This window comes from Accipiter gentilis, chromosome 2 (genome assembly GCF_929443795.1).
Source record: "Accipiter gentilis chromosome 2, bAccGen1.1, whole genome shotgun sequence".
Classification (NCBI taxonomy): domain Eukaryota; kingdom Metazoa; phylum Chordata; class Aves; order Accipitriformes; family Accipitridae; genus Astur; species Astur gentilis.
In genome coordinates, this window is record NC_064881.1 from 54,110,642 (window position 1) to 54,131,387 (window position 20,746).

Below are 20,746 nucleotides of genomic sequence, written 5' to 3' on the forward strand. Positions count from 1 at the left end.
CAAAAAGGGGATAACTCACCATTTCCCAGGCTCTGACCTGCACTGTGCACATCTCAAAGGAGCTTGGAAGAGAAAACGTGATGTTCTTGGGTGTTTCTGCTCCAAAAAGCCACTGGTTGAACGTCAACAAGCTGTTACGGCTGTGGCAAAGAACATTAGAGGAGCAGCCAGGAGCCCCGGGCAGCCCTGCGCCGAAGACGCCGGCGCCAACACCATCCTGGTGAGACAACCAGGATGACAGTCAGCCAAATTCCTTCGAATTTGCAAGTTACGCTAGGGCTTGAAACGTAATAAAAAGTTTTGTGAGTGGTTTCGTACTGTGACCGAACTTGCCCCCCCCCGACAAATTGAACCCAATGAACTGCTTCTCCCAATTCCTTTAGTCATGCCACCTCCGAAAGAGTTGGGCTTGGGGCAGAAGCTGCTCCAAGTTCTCCTGGTGTCCTCAACTTGAGTGTCAACCCCGACCCGGTGTCCCCCATTGAATGTGCGTGTCCCACCACCACCATTTTGGCCTTCATCCTTGGGGTGCTCAGGCCGTTGGGGTGCCCCCCCCTCCCCATGAAGCGGGGAGAAGCGCCGGGGGGCATGGCGGTGAGGAAACTCCCGTCTGACGGAGCAGGAGGGACAAGGTGATGGGAAGCGAGGTGAAACCAGGGCGGTGAGAGGAAGAGTTTAGAGCAGAGGGGACAAATTGCAGCGGAGGGGACAAATTGCAGCAGGGGGGGACACCCCCACACACACACCCAAATTGGGGAGACCGCGAAGGCTGGCATGGCCCCAAGGGGCTGGTGTGTCCCCCCTCCCTGGTCTGGGGTCCCAGTCCATCCCAGTGACCCTAGGGAGGGCCTGGCTACATGGACACGGGTGGAGGCCGGGCGGGGTGCGGGGGGGGGGGGGAATACAGGTAATGGCGGCTGTAGGGCTCAGGGTTTACGCATGCGCGCCGCGGGGGGTAGATGTAAAGCGCATGCGCGCTTCCGAACTACCGCTCCCATCAGCCCTCGACGCTCGCCCCACCCCCCCGTCCCCCCTTTTTTGGGGGGGAGGAGGCGTGGCTTGAAAAGGGGCGGGACGCGCCTTGAGGCGGAGGTTGAGCGGGAGGGGCGTGGCGGATCGGCGGAGGCCCCTCCCCCTCCGCCTCTCCCTATTGGCGGCGCCGCCGTTGTCGCTGGTGACGGCGGGACGCGGCGGGGCCGCGGCGCGAGCCCCGGTCCCTCAGTCAGCGGCGGGGCGGCCGTGAGGGGAAAAAACCGTTTGGGGGGAGGGGGGGGGGGGGAAAGAGAAGAAGAGAGGACAGATCGGTCGGTCGGTCGCCCACCCGGTAGCCCACCGGGGTCATGGGAGGCCGAACCGGGGCCGAGGCCGCCGCCGAGCGGTAGGGCCGCCGGGAATATGGCGGAGAGGTGAGAACCGGCACCGCGGGGTGGGGTTTTGGGGGGGGGGGGGGAGCTCTCTGAGGGGGCCTGAGGGCTGAGGGGGGGGTTGGGGGCTTCTCCCCCTATCTTAAGGGGGACAGAGCCCCTCTCAGCGCCTCCGGGGGGGGCCAAAGGCCCCCCCGGGGGCGCTGAGAGGGGCTCTGTCCCCCCTTTTTATTCGGGGAGGGGTGTCTTCCCTCTCCCCCCCACTCCATAGAGGGGTTATGGGGGTGCCCCCACCCTTTTAAGGTGCCCTGAGGGGTGCTTGCCCCCCCTTGGGGTGTATCTGTGCCCCTTTTTGGGGAGGGGGTGGGTTTTCCCCTCTTTTTCTGGTCCTTCGGGGGGGGGGGGAAGGGCTGTTAGCACCACCTCGATTTATTTTTTTTGGTGGGGGGGGCATTCCCACCTGCTCTGCGTGGTGTAGGTTTGGATTCTAACCCCACCCGGCTCTCTGTGGGTGCGTGGGGTGGGGGTGAATCCCTACCCCACTTTGCACACACACACACACACACACCCCCGACTTTTGGTGCATGGGGTGGGTGCTGGATGCACCCACCTGGTTCCCTGTGGTTGCAGTAGGGAGATGGGGGGGCTGGATCCCACCCTGCTCCCTGTGGAGGGGCTGGATCCCACCCTGCTCCCTGTGGGGGGGTTATGGAGGGGCTCTATCCTACCCTGCTCCCTATGCAGGGGCTGGATCCCACCCTGCTCCCCGTCGGGGGGTTTTGGAGGGGCTGGATCCCACCCTGCTCCCCGTCGGGGGGGTTTGGAGGGGCTGGATCCCACCCTGCTCCCCGTCGGGGGATTGTGGAGGGGCTGGATCCCACCCTGCTCCCCGTCGGGGGATTGTGGAGGGGCTGGATCCCACCCTGCTCCCCGTCGGGGGATTGTGGAGGGGCTGGATCCCACCCTGCTCCCCGTGGGGGGGTTGTGGAGGGGCTGGATCCCACCCTGCTCCCCGTGGGGGGGGGTGTGGAGGGGCTGGATCCCACCCTGCTCCCCGTGGGGGGGGTGTGGAGGGGCTGGATCCCACCCTGCTCCCCGTGGGGGGGGTGTGGAGGGGCTGGATCCCACCCTGCTCCCCGTGGGGGGGGTGTGGAGGGGCTGGATCCCACCCTGCTCCCCGTGGGGGGGGTGTGGAGGGGCTGGATCCCACCCTGCTCCCCGTGGGGGGGGTGTGGAGGGGCTGGATCCTACCCTGCTCCCCGTGGGGGGGTTGTGGAGGGGCTGGATCCTACCCTGCTCCCTGTAGAGGGGTTATGGATTGGGCTGGATCCCAGCCTGCTCCCTGTGATGGGGGGCTAGGGGGGGGGGGGGGGCCTCTGGATCCAACCCCATCCTGCTCCCTGTGGATGCTCTGTGTGGGGGGTTATAGGTTGGACTGGATCCCACCCCCTGGGATGCAGCCAGGGGAAGTATTTTTATGGAGGTGTAAGGTGTGGCAGGGCGCAGGGGGGTGCGTGGGGGGGACACACACAGGGTGGCATGCGAGTGGGTGTGGATGCAGGGATGCACTGGGGAAGGGGTGCGGGCATGGATCAGGGTACCTGCAGGGGGTGGGGGGGCTGCAGCGGGGTGCACAGAGGTTTGGGGGGGGGAATGCACTGGTCTTTAAGGGGGGAGAAGTGGCTGAATTGTGGTGTTTGTGCTGGAACAGGGGTTATTTATTTCACATGTGTGGTGGATGGTGAGCCGCTGGTTGGTTTTTTTTTTTGGTGGGGTTTTTTTTTTCCTCTCTGCGCTGCTCTGCTGCTTACCCAGACCTGCATTCTCCAGCTGCAAAAACTGCAGGATGGGATTTTTTTTTTTTTTTTCCCTTCCTTCCTTGGCGATAGCAGTTTAATCAACCCTTGAGTGACCTCTACAGATAAACCCGCAGCTGCTGTGCTCCAGTACCTCACCTGGCACATGCAGCTGGGTGGGCTTAAGAGAGGGGGGAGAAAAAGCCAAAACGTTTTTAAAATAAAAGTAATGAAATTGGGGAGCTCGATGTGAGCTCTCGGGTACCTACAAGCAGCAGGTGGCTTGGACAGGGGTGTGCCTGTGGCTGAGTGTATCTGGACCGCTCTTAAGCAAGATGTGACACTGTTTCATGCTGTCAGGCCGGTGTCGGTAGCTGTGCCGTTGCCGCTACCATCCATGGATGGTTGGTTGATCTCCTCCATGAAGTGTCTGCCCAGGCAGTAGCTGCAGCTGAATGTTAATATACCACATGATCGTTAAAAACAGCGTGATTGCACCTTGCTGCAAATCTGTTTCCTTCATTTGCAGCGACGTTGGGAGCTGATTTCTTTGGTGCTAGGGGGAACCAACACCCTCGTGATTCCATCATCTGGCTGCTGCAAACTGTCTCGCTGCTGACTTTGGGAGGGGGCGGGGGGGAACGAGACTGACAGTATTTGGTGCTTGTGGATGTGAATTAGTCTGTGGATGCGAGATGTTGGCTTATGCTTGCAAGATGTGATCTTGTGTTCGTTAATAAATGCCTCTTGTAGTTCTGTTACTGAGTATTGTTCCGTGCCGTACACCTTTTGGAAGGGAGAAGCTATGTATTTCTTCCCCATCGCTTAGGATGGGTGCAAGAGGGAGGGCTCAAGGTATCTAGCGGTGTTACCCTTCCTCCAGTCAAAGAGTACCACGGACATCTCCCACGGCATTTTGTAGATCTTCGCCCATCAGCAACCAGTAACTTCTTTTTGGTGTGTCTTGGCCAGTACGTACACTCAGCTGATCAGGAGCTATCTTCCCAGCCTAAAATTCGGATTAATCGAACTCTGCGCTGGAGTTTGAATCGCTGATGGCAGCGCACCTCATTCCACCAGTACCTGGGAGGGCTTTCAAGTCTAAATGACTCTTTAACGTTAATCCCAACGACTTGAGTTATGCTAATACCCCTGGGACAGATAATTTCAGTGCTCTTCCTTTGGGAAGAAAGGCATATGTTGAGGCCCTCGATCTCTAGGGAAGTCTTTGCTCTGACGCTAAAGGAGCCGCTGATGGGGAATTTCCCACCAAAATCTACGGTTGCTGTATTCTTCCTGCTGCAGATCAAGACAAATCAAGGTCTAGCCTGTCTGCGAGCCAGATGTCTTCATGGAGCTCCCTTCCAAAGGAGCCGGAGATGGGCTCAAAGGAGCTTTTTCAAACGAGGCTGCTAGCAAGATTTGTCAGTGGCTTAAAAAGAGGGGAGGGAGCGAACTTGCTGTCCTCCTGGTAAAATTAATATTGCTGATACAAAGGTGCCTGAGAAGTGCTCGCAGCTGAATTTCTGTGATTTATTGTTAACTTCATTTGAGGAGCCTGTAACTGTAATTCCTGGGTATACTCTACATGGCTTAAATTAGGTCATTAACTATCCTAATAAGAGAAGCAGAAATGCCATAGTCTCCTGTAACCTGCAGCTCTGACAGAGAGAGGGGGGGAGAGAGAGAGAGAGGAGATGCAGCCAGTTGGCCAAGAGCCCAGAGCTTCATAGCTTGCAGCTGAATAAAAGGTGGGTGAATAGATGCAGGAGGATAAATGTGGTTAAATTGGGTGCCAGCTGTGTCTTTGCTGGGAGGGTCCCGCCGCTGTGTGCTGTGGGACTTGCTGCCGGGGTGTTGCGTTGGGGTGGTGGCAGTGAGGAGGGGTTAGAGGATCGTAGAATCATTTAGGTTGGAAAAAGACCCTTAAGATCGTCGAGTCCAACCGTAAAAGGTTGGAAGGAAAGGGAGGCTGATGAAGTCTGGGCTCTTTAAGGTTGTCCAAATCCTGACCGACGCTGCATTTCGCAACGGATTCTTCTGATACCCGTGACGATGAGTGTGTGGCTGGTGGGTGCATGGGTTTTATTTTGGTTCTGGGGATTATCTTTTTTTTGCTGCTGCCGTTCTGTTGGGACAGGAGCCACTTTCTACCCAGGTTGCAACCACCGAGTGGTTTTTATGGTTAGTCCTAGGCAGTTGCTGCAGCTGTTATGTTTAACAGTGATGCTAGGCATACTCTGGACCAGCTTTACGAACATTAATGAAGGTATGTTTAGTTATGCTAACGAACCTGGCAACATAAGAGCAGCGAGATGATACAGGTTGTGTGGATGACAGGGCCAGCTTTTTATTCTGATTTCCAAGTAAATCCCTTCTGCCTCATTCTTCCTAGCCTATACTGGGCGTTGTGGATGCGTGATTGTGGGTTATAACTACATGAGTGGTAAGAGAGCATCTTCTTGAAGCAGGAATATAGGACCTAGACCTGATGGTTGAGAGAGCTTCTCCAACCCATCAACTAGCTGTAGGGTTTACAGACATTTTGGATAACGTAGTTGAATCCCAGATCCTGTCCAAAATAATAATAATTTTTTAAAAAAAAAAAGTATTTTATGGAATGCCTGGCTTCTGAAAAATGGGGAAATAACAGCTGCGCATGCATCGTCAGTCTGACATCAGACCTCCTGGGCATGTGTTGTCAAACAGCCCTGCGCAAGAGCAGAGCCACTTGGGAGCGTGGTGCCGCTGATTGTAGATCTGGTGCGTGTTTGTTTTGCTTGCCTGTTTACAGAGCTGCTCCTCCACCTCTTTAATATTAAAAAAACCTGGTAAAATCTGGGACAATCCCAGGAGCCTGTCTGTATCTAACTCTGTCTTTAGAGCTGGGGCTTTCAGCAGTTGAAAGCTGCCTGATTGCCTGTAGTTGTGATATCTACAACTCATCTCTCAGTTAGGACTCTTGAGTCTCCAAAATCCTTAAGCCAGTTCTGGCAATGTCGTAGAATCATAGACTGCTTTGGGTTGGAAGGGGCCTTAAAGATCATCTAGTTCCAACCCCCCTGCCATGGGCAGGGACACCTTCCACTAGACCCCGTTGCTCAAAGCCCCATCCAACCTGGCCTTGAACACTGCCAGGGAGGGGTAAGCGATGTCCAGGTTGCATGTTGGGTGCTTCCTGACAGACTGGACTTTGCTGTGAAACCTTTTTTTCTAGAGAAATGATGGAGTCTTGTTTGTTGAAATATTTCAGCTTAGACTGGATAAAGCATGAGTAAATCCTGTCATGTGGACCAATGTGACCCTTCTTTAGCAGGAAGGTGGAGGGGGCCTGTTGCATCATGAGGGTCCTCTCTAAGGATAAGCCTGATGCTCTCGGGTAGAGTTCCAGGGAAGGAGTTATCTTGACATTGTGCTTGTTTAAAGCTTTGTGAGGAGCTGTCTCGGAGGATTAGGTGAATCCACAATTTTGTACCTTGATTTGAAGGCGACCTACTTTGGTCTTGATCAGGTCCTTAAGCTGCATGCCATCAGCTCCTGCCACCACGTGGGGGTTGTCATCTGGGAAGTGTTTGTGGGGTTGAAGGCTTGAGCTGTAGAAACGTGCAGCGTGTTGGTGTGGACAACTTCCCCACACACACAAAGTAACTACTTTAGATAGTGAACTAGGAGCAGCTTCCTAAATCCCTGTTCCAGCAATAATGTCCTGTTGTGGCTTCTCCTTCTTCAGGCCAACTGACCTGACCATTAGTTCTCCTGGGTCAGTCTGCTCTGACTCCTCAATCTGCATTTAGGCTGGTGAAGCTGAAGGTCCAGGGTGAGTTTTTCTGGGTAGGTTTCTAGGTAAACTATAATCTAGATAGCAGACATTGTGTCTCATGAGTAGGTATCTTGGTTTAAGACCGGTTCGGGCAAGGCTCAAGTCCTCAAACCATTCTGGCAATCATATTAAGACCAAAGACTTGTGGTGTGTTGTTCCTCTTCTGAAAGATGAAAGTTTTAGCAACTCATCTCTAGTAACTTGTGAATATACATGATTTTAAAAAAAACCAGCCAAACAAAAACCCTACCCAACAACCTTTAAACAAAAACCCACAAACCGAAACAAAACCACTAAACACAACTGAGAAGTCTCTAGGGACTGGGCTGATTCCAGGAGTTAAATTTATGCATAATGCGGTGGGGCTGCATGTTCCCTGATGGTGTGGCAGAGCCATGGAGAGGGGTCTGGCTCTTGGGGGGTGGATCATAAATCATCAGGTGTAGGATTTTTAGGCTTGACTGTAACCACTGCCAGTGTACAGCAGTGTTTTTATGGCATGCCTATTTGGACATGTTTGCCCCAGATAATAAATATCAGTGAGAACTTCATTTTGGTTGCTAATTAAGATCACTACAAATGTTATGATGACCTCTTCCCTCCAGTACCTCTAAAAAATAATTTTTTGTTCCTGTCTTCAGCAGCCATGCTCTCCTTCCTGCATTTTTGCTTCAGTGATTATTTCCTTACATGCTCTAGATAACGCATTGAACCTAGACCTTTCCTCTTCCTCCTCTGTCTCTTCTCAAAAATAAACATTTCTGCTGTAATACTTTTCTTTTTTTCACTTTGCAACTAATCCAGGCTGGCTATTTTTAATTCCAGTTGCCAAGAAGCAAGCAAGGGATAAATGTACTCCAGGTGCTGAGGGGAAGAAGTGGAGCAACTCTCTAGATAGCATCTGCACTGTGCCCTTGGAATTAGTCGTTACTCCTTAAATTGCTCACAGGAACCCCCGAAGCTGGTTTTCTCGGTTTACCAGCTCCTGGCTAGCAGTGAAAGAACCACATTGTGCTGTTACAATGGGAGGTGCCTCGTTTCTCAAATTCTTCAGCCCTCACTGTTTCTCTGGCCTTAATAGATCTGGTGATTGCATTTATTTTCTTCCTCTTGCTGCTGGGACTGCTCCTGCCCTTTAAGCATTCTCACAAACAGCTCGGCAAGAGGCAGTCCTGATGGATGCCCAATTTTTAGGGAGCCAAATACGTCGCTCTGACTTCTGGTACTGTCCCAGCTGATTGGCAGGCAACTGGCTATCCTCATCTCTGCGCTCTCAAATGAAGAAAAAAAAGACTGTTTTCAAATTGTTAAAGTGTTTTTAAACAATAAATGGGAAGGAGATGGAAATGGACAGAGAGGGCTCATTAACTGTGACGTGTAGTAACCCAGTGGTGTAATTCAGAGAGCAGAAACCACTATTCCTGCAGTGAAAGATGTGGAAATTTTTGATGTTGATTAACATCTCATAAAACTTGCAGCAAATGGGGCCTGAAATAGACTGTCAGAGGGAGAAGGCTTTGCTTATTGTATTTTACAGACAGCGTGATCCTAGAAGGTTTTGTTCCTGGATTGAACATTGATGGGAAGTTATGTTTCTGGCATGGAGCAGAGCTTTTTGACTTCTGGCTAGTGTTAAAGTTTGCTTGTTAGTGCTGACTTTCTAAAACACAGTTTGACGGGGAAGAAAGCCCCTGCTGGAAGAGAGAGAGGGGTGTGAGGAACAGGGGGTTAGTGGTAGCTGGGCTGGAATGTGGCATAGAGGAAGGGTGCCTGGGGGCTGGCCGGTGTCACAGCCACCAGTGACTTAGCCAGCTTTGGATCAGTTGATACCTGACCTAAAGGTGGCTTGCAGGTTGCTCTTCTCTTATAGTGCTGTGTGTACGGGCTGGGGGTTATAAATTAGAGTAAAAACCTCAGCAAATGTTGGAGTAAAATGTAGCGTTGCATGCCAAAACTTGGCATTTCTAACCTCACTGTAGGATGGGCATATTCTGCATCTGTGTATATAGAATCATAGACTGCTTTGGGTTGGAAGGGACCTTAAAGATCATCTAGTTCCAACCCCCCTGCCATGGGCAGGGACACCTTCCACTAGACCCTGTTGCTCAAAGCCTCGTCCAATCTGGCCTTGAACACTTTCCAGGGATGGGGCATCCACAACTTCTCTGGGCAACCTGCTCCAGTGCCTCACCACCCTCAATGTAGAGAATTTCTTCCTTGTATCTAATCTAAATCTGCCCTTTTTCAGTTTAAAATCATTACCCCTTGTCCTATCAATACACACCCTTGCAAAAAGTCCCTCTCTGGCTTTCTTGTAGGCCTCCTTTAGGTACTGGAGGGCTGCTATAAGGTCTCCCTGGAGCCTTCTCTTCTCCAGGCTGAACAACCCCAACACTGTTCCCATTCTACAGATGGGAAGAGAAGAGACCTCGATGTGTCAAAAGTCGTGCAATAAAATAAAACTGGAGTCTGGGATCTCAGCTCTCTGGGCCATGACCTGTTTTGACCGTGCAGTCTCCTTCCTTTTTACCGCTGAGAAGTATAGAAAAATCTCTGAATTGAAGCTAGGTGCCTTCCTTATGGTGTAGCCCTTACAGAAAACACATGTGTCTGGTCCATTTTTGCTCTTGTCAGATGCACGCGGTTTCTGGGCTGCCTCTTCCCGAGGTGATGACATTTCTCTGTCTGCCTCGTTGCATTTTTATTGATCTTCCCTCTCTGCTCTGCTTGAATGTAAATGACTTCCACGGGCAACGTGTTTGGAAACCCAAGCTTTTTACCATCCAGAAACGTTACTTACTCTACGAATTGAAGCTATAGTATTATGATTTTTATTGATCTTTCTGTAGCGCTTCTTGCAAGCCTGAGAGCACTTCACACACACAGTTGGGAGAGATCATTGCATTAGATGGAAAAGTGCAATCGCTTATTGACTGCAATGTGGCAGTTTCCTTTCTAGAAGAGAAGGATGGACAATAGGGTGTGTTTAAATAACGGTGGAATTTAGGTTACTAGAGTCAACCCACAGTCTGTCTGGGATGTTTAGACAAATAGTCCCTCTTTGAAGTCTAAATCCTTTAAAAGACTACAAATGAAACAGCAACATGCTGTCCCTGGCAGCGTGCTAGGATGCAGAGTTACACGTGGACTTGAAAGGGAAAATGCTGCTTCTTGAAGAGCCTGTCTTGCTTCCTTTTGGTATGCTAGGGTTGGGTTTTTTTTGGTGTCCGTCTGTTGCGTTCCTCAATGTGAGTAATTTAACTCAAGCTGGCCAAGCAGCACACTGAGTACACACGCAACGCTATGCAGGATATATGGGTGTATCATTGGTTTTTATTGGTAATTAAGCTGTCTCTTAAGTACTTTCTGAATCCTGTTGCTGACCTGAAGTTGGCTTTCTGGATGCTGTTGTTCTGCTTCATAAGCTTCTTTGCTCCCTTTAATCTAACGTGTGCATCTGTGAATCCACGTCCCCTCAAAGGCAGGGACAGGAGAAATCCTGTAGAGCCTTCTCCGTGTGCTTGGTGCACTGCGGCGGCTGAGGCTTTAAAAAAATATATATAACAAAAACACAAACGCCTCTTACTCTGGCAACATTTAATGTGGTCAGGAACATTTGGGAAGAATTAGGGGCGGGGGGGGGAACAAACAACAAAACAAACCATCAGTCAGAAAAATCCCTGTTTGGAGCAGAGGAGTTGAGGCGTTTGTGTGCACGCATCTCTGACCAGATCAGCAGGGTCTCGGCGAGCCTTGTGGTTTTCATCCACTTCCCAGAAAAGAAGTGGGATTTGGGTGAAATGAGCTTGCTGAGACTGCTGGACTCTGATTTCCTTGCTTTGCATCTGCTTGACTAAGCATGACCTCTGCTACTTGCTGCTTGGGGTTTTTTTTGGGAGTTGAGATCATGTTTCAGCCTTCGCTGGAGTTAAATCCAGTGGTTGTACAGAGAAGGGAGCAGGTTGGCTCCCCACAGTCCCTGGCAGCCTGCTCTGCTGTGGGTATTGCAAAAAGGGAGCGTGGGGAGGAGAACAAGAGGTTGCTCAAGTCGCAGTAGCTACCTCAGGCTTCTGGTGGTTGTCTCTCAAGGACATCTGCAGTGCTGGCAGCTCAGCACCTAAAGGAGCCGTCCACACGGCAAGCTTTCTTTTTAATGCAGTTTTCCTTTCCAAGGTAGGAAGGAGACTGAGGTTGGAGCGATTTGAGACCCGTCCCCTTTGCAACATCCCCGGTGGTTTTCTTGCCTTTCTCCTTCATGGCAATAGATCTCAATGCTTACTTGAAAGGCGATGCTTCCTCTGCCTTTCCAGTTCCTAAGAAACCTTCCCTTCAACTTTTTGACCTCTACCTATGGCCTGCGCTGGGAAATAAGAGCGGGCATATCTTGGTATGCCAATCTACATCCAAGATTAGTATCAAAGCACTGGGATTGTTAGAGCTCAGGTTTTTGTTGTTTGGGTTTGGGTTTTTCCTCTGCATGCCTTTGGGGAGAGCAGGAAGGTGCTTCTTTCCTTCCTTGCGCTAGGCAGGACTTGCCATTTAGAATCACAGAATGGTTTGAGTTGAAAGGGACCTTCAAAGACCATCTAGTCAACTCCCCCTGCCATGAGCAAGGACATCTTCAACTAGATCAGGTTGCTCAGAGCTCCGTCCAACCTGACCTGGAATGTTTCCAGAGATGGGGCATTGACCACCAGTCTGGGCAACCTGGGCCAGTGTTTCACCATCCTCATCGTAACAAATTTTTTCCTTAGATCTCGTCTGAATCTCCCCTCTTTTGGTTTACAGCCATTACCCCTTGTCTTATCGCTACAGGCCCTACTAAAATGTCTGTCCCCATCTTTCTTATAAGCCCCTTATAATTATTGAAAGGTGACAGTTTAGAGGGATCTCCATCCAGAGTTACACACTGGGACTGGACGAGCAGTAGCCACCGAAGGTCTGTTTCTGGAGAAGGCTGCAGGCAGATGTTTGCTCTCTGTGCGCTCCCAGCTGGCTCGATGATGCTCCAGCTCGGATGCAGAAGCGGCACAGCACGGATGGTGAGGTGCTGGGCCTCCCTGGGGCTTCCTGACACAGGCTGTGCCATGCGTGGATGGGATATTCGGCTCGCTGTATCGCAGCAGGCTCAGCTGGGGTGGAGGGCTCGCGTTGCTGCCTTGCAGTCTCCTGCGCCGATGATGCGAGGACCGGGGGAGCTTGTGTCATGATGAGTGTGTTCCTAATTGAGAGTGGCTTGATGAAATTGAGCAGTGGGGTAGCAAAAACATACAGGAAGCTCTTTATTTTTATTTTTTTAATTCCAGATTAAAAGGACTTTCACTATACCCCCTGCCCCACCCGAGGCTGCAGAGAGCGTTCTGTTCCCTACTTCCATCTTCTGTGCCATTTTCAAGAGATGCTGTTGTATCTGTCAGAGCTCCCAACAGCACTGCTGTAAGGCTGTAAGGAAAAATTGCAAATGAATACATCAACACTGCTTTCATTTAGAAGCCTTTTCTTTTCCCCTTCTAGTTCTGCATATCTAACATCTTCTGAATGTCACCTTGAGGAATCTGTATTGTAGTGTGGCTGTTCAGTGCAGTGGATCGTATGTGTGGAAGTAGGTGGAGCACGTGCTTGAAAAATGTCCCCGTGTCTGTCCCCCCATCCCCTCCCCCCCAAAAAAACCCAACAGCTGTTTAGAGAATACCTTCGCACATTTTCTTAGACGTTTCTTTTTTCTTTTTTTTTTTTTCCTTTAAATAGGAAGTTCTCTAGGTTTTTGTTCAAGGTAAGTAATGTGCCTAGAACTTCAAACCATGACAAGTGCCTCTGCAGTCATTATTTTTCTGTCAAACTTGAGCTTGCCTAAGCAATGCACCTTTCTTCTTCAGTCGGAAGGGAGAACTTGCGTTGACAGGGTTTGTGATTACAAACAGAAGTGGGAATAAGTTCTGTAAGAAGAGAATACTTGCTCTGAACGTATTGATCGGGGTTTGAAAGCCACCTGGACTGAGAAGGCACAATGCCTGCCTTACTCAAAATATGTTCTAACATGGGATGGGCTTCCAAGCTGAGGCAAGACTCCTGACAAAAGGAGCTTTTTTATGAATTGTCTTAACAGTGTCAAAAAGTAGGTTCTTGTACCGGAGGATGACAACAGTCAACCTTGTTCTGAGGCATGATTTACTACTTAAAGCAGAGCACAGAATGAGGTTGAGGAGGGCTTGTGTGGAGAAGGCTATAGGAGGAACATAGGATAATGCAGTGGGGGGAAACCAGGGCTTGTTCTGTCATCTCCACAATCCCCCAAGTTGTCATCTGGAAAGATGACACTCCAAACAAGAGACTAATACAAACCCTTGGTAGAAACCAAGCTTGGTGCGCAGGAGGAACAGGTTTCACAGCAGAACTCTCTGTTGTCTGGTGCTTGTCTACGTAGGAAGTGTCTGATCCAGACCTGTAAGCCACAGGTTACATTTGTCTCGCCATGGCTGCCTCGTTTCACATGGCCAGTGCAGATAGGAATGTGAACATTCGTGTCTATTTGACAGGAATCTGTTGAAAGTTGCTCTGGGAATGGATCAAAGATGGTTAGAGGTAGTGCTCCAAAACTCGAAGGAAAGTTTGGCTGGAGTTTCTAGCCAGTGGCTATCCGTTTCAGATGCCGTGCTCTCGTAAATGGTCTTGCTTGATCTTACCTGAATAAGGATGAGCTTTCCATCAGCTCTTGCCCATGCAGCACTGCGGGTGTTATTTGACCGTTCCTCAAGTGTGTTACTTTAGTGAATCAACGTGTCTTATAAGCAAATGGAGGAGTCTGTAGCCATTTCAATCTTGAGGTGCCTATCCTTTTAGCAATAGGGAAAATATAAAAAACTGTATATGTACTTTTGGATACTCCTGACATATGTCTCTCCATCTGCACTTAGAGCACGCGGATAATGCGGCTAAAAACACACTTGCAGATAACACTGTATAAATTTTCCCCCTATGCAGTGCAAATATCTTTCATTAAGCCTTTTAAAAAGGGAGAAAGCAACCTTTTTGGGGTATGGTTTTGCAGGAATACCTACATATAAGCAAGTCTACTCAGGCACTGCAGCTAAGTCTTGTGTCTCGTAGTATAACCCCATGCTTCAGAGCACCTTCCTAGTGGCTGGTAACAAGGCAAGCCTTCAGAATGGAAGCATGCTTGCTTTGCATTAGCATGTAGAACTGCAAACATTATGCATAGCTGCCTGTACAGTCAAAACCAAAGGAAAAATACTTCATTTTGGCACCCTGGGGTTAGGTGCTAGTTTCAAAGCTAAACAGACTGAACTTAAGAGTAATCCCTCTCTGTTTCAGATCCCACTGCCAAGACTCGAGTTCTGATTCCCTTCTTTGTTCCCTTTCACAGAAATGAAAGGTGCAAAATACCTAAACACAGAAAACTGAGGCTAGAGCAGTGTATTTAATATGCTAGTGTCATGAACGGATGTCCTGGAGTTGTTTTCATTCTGGAGAACTTGTGAGCTTGGAAAAGGGACCTACAGAGGCTACTGGGGAAGGCTGCAAATCTGCACATTGAAGTAATTAAAGGTTATCAATGATTCATGTATCTCCCTCCACCCACATAAGCGTGATCCGAGTGCTTGCTTTCTTTTTCATAATGCATTTCAGACTATCCTGTATGGTAGAAAACATTTAACCCTCAGGATTATCTTGGCATTTTCAGCTCCCATCTCAAGGTGGGCCTTTGGCTTTAGCGTCTGTGTGGCAGGAAAGCGGCTGTCACGTAACTACTTTCATCTTGTCTCCAGTCATTCAACTCAATTTCACATGGCTACTGGGATCTTGCCTAGCAGCAGAATCTTTTTTTTTTTTTTTTCTTTTTAAACAAAATGCTGTCTTAGCTCTAGAATATTTTTTTTCCCTTGATTCTTCAGTATATTGACAACTTAAAGTCAGCACTCAGAGTGCTGACCTACCATTCTGAATACAGGCACAGGATTTATCCCAAAGTGATGAGAGACTTGTGTGTGTTAATCCCGAGAATGTGGCACTGAAATTAAGAATATCTGGGGTAAGTTCCAGTTCACTGTCACTGTGCTGATTGTTTTACAAATAGAGATCAAATGATTTTTAGCCAGGCATTTGAAAGGCTAGAAGTTTTCTGGTAATCTGTTGATTGAAATTACCAAAAGAGGCATTGATACCATGCCAAGATAGAAAACTGAAATAAATGTCTCCCAGGTATGTTAGTGTGCTCCTCCAGTGCATTGGTATGATTATGGCACACAGGTTGCTCCGATTGCAATATATCGTGGCTAAACCCTAAAAACCAAAACTGCCTCAGTTGGGATTTGTTGCAGAATTGCATCACGGAAGCCTTAAAACCCTGAAGTTTGGTAACCTGAAAGCTGGCCACCAGCCCTAGTTGGAGCGCAGTCCCTGCCCCCTGAAATGGGGAATAAAGTGGGGGGTTTGGGGCAGTATCAGTTGCCCTGCTTTTTAGCTGCAGATTCCCACACCTCTCCCTGGGATGGTAGGTACGAGGGACCGGGAACATTGTATGGTGTCAGTGCTGAGCCACGTTGGAGATTGACTTCAGCTGGGAATGTGGACTGGCATGAAAACTGCTTTATCTGTTTGAGGGAAGTGTCTGAGTTGTAATGCCCTAGGCTTGGGGTCAGGTGTGAATTCAGGAAGGAAAGAAGCTAAAATAGGATTGTTTATACTAAGTTGGAGGAGAGGTTTACTAGCCCATTATCCTGTCTACTGATAGGAGACCCTGTCTTCATCTTCTGTGGTCCTGGGAGATGGGTACGTAGCAATCACAGCTCTGGGTCCGTGACTTTATGTAGCTGCAAAGGGTTTTGTGAGCGATGGTGGAGCTTTTAATGGGACTAGACTCCGGCAGGATGGCGTAAAGAAAAGGCTAGCATTTTTGGTGATCTTAGTGTCCTCTTAACAAAGCTCTAGTACATCTCTTGACTGTGTTGGGAGCACATGAACTTAAATATCTTCGAGGTGAATATTTCCTAATGGTTTTAATATTTGGATCTTAAATATTGCTAAGTATCCTTTATTTTCCCATTCCCTAAGTGATATTTTAATCCTACGGTTTGCTGAAATATAATTGCCATGCTCTTCTGTGAGTAGACTCTTGGAAGATCTTTATCCTGGAGCTATGCAAAGGCTGGTTATCTCCTGTTTTTTAAAGGCAGTCTTTGTGGGAGGCAAAGGCACAGCTCCCTCCAGAAGGTCGAAGGAGACCTTCCCTTCCTCATTGGGTCTCCAGTGTGGACACAAACTAGCAGCTGTAATGAAGTTATAGACAAGGTAACTTGGTCCATAGCATTCAAAAGTATATCCAGAGAGTGTTTCATACTATTAAGTATCCCAGCCATGTTATAAAATGAACCCCTTTGCCAGGAAGGCAAGGAACTGGCCGCTGGAAGATGAGATCCAATTAACTGCAGTGATCAATGGCAATCAATTAAAAACTGCACTCCCTGGACTATGACACTCTAAGAACATACGTCCATGTTACCCTTTAAGGCAAGACATGGCTATTTGAGATAGGTTTATGATACTACCTTTTAGCTTAACTAGGTTTAGCTTAGTAAGAACTTAAGGGTACATGAAATTTTAAACCTGTTTTGACTCAAGCCGCACCCTTGCCAAGTGACCTACCCACTTCAGGGTTGTGTAATCATATTTTCTTTCTAATACATCCCTAAGAGGTGTTTAGACTGGGAATAGAAAGGCACAAATTACCAAGAGGGCTACAAAAGCCTGCAAAGGTCTGTTAAAGAACAGGGCTCAGCAAGTAGAAGGTAAGAAAGGAATGAGCAATAAATGAGTTAAGCCCTATGTAGGTAATAAGTAGTAGGAACAAGGTGGTGTGTCAGGAAGACAGGTTTGCTTAGCAAAGTAGAAATGTGGGGGAAAACCAGCATAACCGTAGTGTTAATACAGAGGGACATAAACTAGCAAGAAGAAAAATGGATGTGAAGGAGGGAGAGGATGCTCCAGGCTACGTGTCAAAGTTGCGTGCAGTGAGAGGAACGTAGAGGCTTTTTGATAGTGATAAGGAATGAATTGGAGTGCAGGCTCAGGAAACACAGTGAAGTTCCAAGTGGTTGCAATGAGGACATAGACAGCACTTAGGTTCCTAAATGGCTGCTGGGTTCCTAAATGATATTTGTATTTAATGCATTGTCTTTACCTCTTTAATGCAACTCTGAGAGAAGTCATTTGGGTACAATGGTGAAAACAGGAAACATAAAAATATCCCAGCAAAATTTAATTCAGGGAGAATATAGGTGTAATGTCTCTTCTGGGTGTTTTTTAGCCATTCTTGCCCTGGAAAGTCGTGCAATGAGGAATGCCTTCAAGGTATTTGGTTAGGCAGTGCAGAAAATAAATGAGCTTAAGAATTGCTGCCCTGGAGATTTGCCTGAAGTTGTAGGATTTAGAGTTGACCGGACAAACTTTGTAAGCAAGGGTCTTGTATGGGTCTTTTGGAGTAGTGGCAAATATTCGCTGTAGTAACATAAATGTAGAATATCCCTTTTTTGCATCAGTAAGGTATGTACCAGAAACTGCTGAAGCAAGAACAGCATATATGTCAGCATGAGCACTGTCAAAACTAGAAGGGTGAACAGAGGTGGCATAGGGGGAAAAATTATTGAAAAATAATTTTGTCTGCCCCAGAGGTCTGCAGACAGGCTCCAGCTGAAGCCTGGCATGGGTAGGTGGATGACTGGAGTTAACTGTGACTTGGAATAATTTGGTACAATGTGCCATTGAAACAGTTTAGCAAATGCTCTTTGCATCTGCTCATGCAGTCAATCTCAGGAAAGATAACATCCCCTTAGCTTGGAAATAATGCAAAAAATGATTGCTTTATAGGCAAAAACTAAGGCAGTGGAAGACTTCAGGTGGGCATAGAAGGTTTCCATATGTCACATGTGAAGAAGAGCTGTCTGAGCAGGGAGTAGTACAGGTTAACAAATCGATATCGCTGCCAGCCGCCTTCTGTGCAGTTGCAATTTTCTACTCAAGGGAGTGGAAGTAACATGGCCAACTCTACTCCATTTCTTGGGGTGAAAATGCCCAGGGTTACTCCTGTGCACTCATCTCCACTTTGCTGTGTGGCGGGTATTCTGCTGGAAGTAGCTGTGCTCTCGGCACTTCCCTTGCTCTTTCATTTGAGCTGCTATTAACGATACAATTGGCATTAGTATTTGAGGATCTTGTAGCTCTTGCTCTGTCTGCTTCATAGAACCAAAAACTGAAAGGGAAGACTTGAGGTTGGGAAGAGTATTGACATTCATGCTGAACAACTGAGAGAAGTGAACTGTGAATTAACAAGCAAGATGCCAAAAAGAGAGAGGCTGATCATAGTGAAGTACAGAAAGATGGTCTGAGGATGCCCCAGAACAGAGGCAGATGTTTCTGATCCTTCTCAATGAATGGAAGTTTGTGTTGTAGACAAATGCTTTGCCTAGAAATGTTTTATATGCATTCAAAGCTGGAAGTGATTTTTTTAGAAAGCAATGAAGTGATAGTATTCAACCAGCACAAAAAACCTCAGTGCTAGTATTCAGTGATAAAAATTGGATGCTAGCTGTGGTTGGGGGGTATTATTTTAAAGACAGTATTAAGCAATGTGTAGGAGGTGGTGGAGTCACCATCCCTGGAGGCATTTAAAAGGCACGTAGATGTGACACTTGGCGACATGGTTTAGGGGTGGACTTGGCAGCATTAGGTTTATGGTTGGACTCGATGATCTTAAAGGTCTTTTCCAACTTAAATGATTCTATGATTCTATTAAATGCTTGGAAGTGATGCACGCCACTGTCTGATTTATTGCTTTTTTTTTTTTTTTTTGGTCAGCATTGACTAAAGGGTTTGCAAGGATGAACAAGGATGGGAAAACTAAAGGGCTGTAATGCAAAGGGAATTATTTGAAGGTTAAGTATCTGTTGCTTTAGAAAAGCCATCAGACTAAACCTACAGCGATTGCACTGTTGCAAAGGCAAAATGAATAAAACAAATAGACAAAGTAGAACTCATTATGAGTTGGGCTCTGCGCTTGCTACCTTGGATGTAGATCCTGGTCGATATCAGTGGGGGAGGAAGATTAAAACAAAGCTCTCCTGATGTTGCTTGTAGCTGAAGCTATATGCTGCTTTCTTCCCTTGAAAATCTCTTCTCCTGAAGACTAAATGCTGCATTTCATAGCAGAGCTGTTGAGATACATGGAGTATTTTTGGCTAGGAAAGATAATGAAGTCTTAATGCAGCAATCCATTTGATACAGAAGATCAAAAGACACAAAGAACTTGAATTAAAATCCAAGTGTGGCAGGACACAGAAATAGAAATGACAAAGTGTGGGGGATCTCATCTCCTAGCCACCTTCTTCCAAGCACTCCTTTTGTTCTAGGGGCTGGGAGATGAGATAGCAGGGCAGCTCAAAGTGCATCCCTTAAATGAGAAAAGAGGTGGGAAGGGTTCTGAGGAGCCTCTGTATGTTAAAAAAAAATAATAAAATCCAGTGGATTGGTACTTTGAAAACTCTTCTCATACTTGTAATCACCTAAAGCTTAGAAACCTAAGTAGATTTCCAGGGAGAGGAAAGACGTGTTTAGAATCATAGAGTGGTTTGGGTTGGAAGGGACCTTAAAGATCACCTAGTTCCAACCCCCCTGCCATGGGCAGGGACATCTTCCGCTAGACCAGGTTGCTCAAATTCCCGTCCAACCTGACCTTGAACGCTTCCAGGGATGGGGCATCCACAGCCTCTCTGGGTGACCTAGTCCAGTGCCTCACCACCCTCAAAGTGAAGAACTTCTTCCTTACCTCTAATTTACATCTACCCTCTTTCAGTTTAAAACTGTTACCCCTCGTCCTATCACTACACTCCCTGATCAAGAGTCCCTCCCCATCTTTCTTGTACGCCCCTTTAAGTACTGGAAGGCTGCTATAAAGTCTCCCCAGAGCCTTCTTTTCTCCAGGCTGGACCCCAACCCTCTCAGCCTGTCTTCAAGGGAGAGGTGTTCAAGCCCTCTGATCATCTTCGTGGCCCTCCTCTGGACATGCTCCAACAGGTCCATATCTTTCCTGTACTGGGGACCCCAGACCTGAAGGCAATATTCTAAGTGGGGTCTCACCAGAGCGGAGCAGAGGGGAAGAATCCCCTCCCTTGACTTGCGGGTCACGCTTGTTTTGATGCAGCCCAGGATCTGGTTGGCTTTCTGGGCTGCAAATGCACATTGCTGGGTCGTGTTGAGCTTCTCATCAACTAACACCCCCCCCAAGTCCTTTTCCTCAGGGCTGCTCTCAATCCACTCATCGCCCAGCCTGTATTTGCCCCGACCCATGTGCAGGACCTTGCACTTGGCCTTGTTGAACTTCATGAGGTGTGCTTGTGGGTGTCCAGCTTGCTGTGGTGACTGCTAACGTGAGATGTGGGATGGAGGAAGAGGAAACACTTACATCATGGCTTACAATATGGCTTGAATTGCCTTGTTGGTGGAGTCTGACCTGCACCCTCTGACTAGTGCTTTTATGGTTCCTGGGGAGGTGAGCCCAAGTTTGCCTTCTTAAGCCATGCTACTTGATGATGTCAAGAAACTCTCTCTTCCTTAAGCTTAGATCAGCTCTTAAATTGGAGGAAAGAGCTCCAGTTTAGCTGTACTATTATTCCAGCTTCTAACTATTTAATCCACTGTATTAAAGTATTTCTAAGGGATGCCTTTTCTTCATATTCCTTGAGATAAATGGAGTA

General features: G+C 48.1%; 1 protein-coding gene across 4 annotated transcripts in view; it reads left to right on the forward strand.

Moving 5' to 3' along the window:
* Nucleotides 1–1,288: 1,288 nt before the first annotated feature.
* ARHGAP39 (Rho GTPase activating protein 39) overlaps nucleotides 1,289–20,746 on the forward strand; it is a 150,007-nt gene continuing 130,549 nt past the window's right edge. For all 4 annotated transcript variants that reach the window (XR_007509211.1, XR_007509210.1, XR_007509212.1 and 1 more), the window contains exon 1: nucleotides 1,289–1,406. Coding sequence is in view for 1 of the 4 variants with exons in the window: in XM_049825984.1 (XP_049681941.1) it covers nucleotides 1,396–1,406 (11 nt within the window). In the remaining 3 variants the exon portion in view is untranslated. The remainder of the gene's footprint in view (nucleotides 1,407–20,746) is intronic.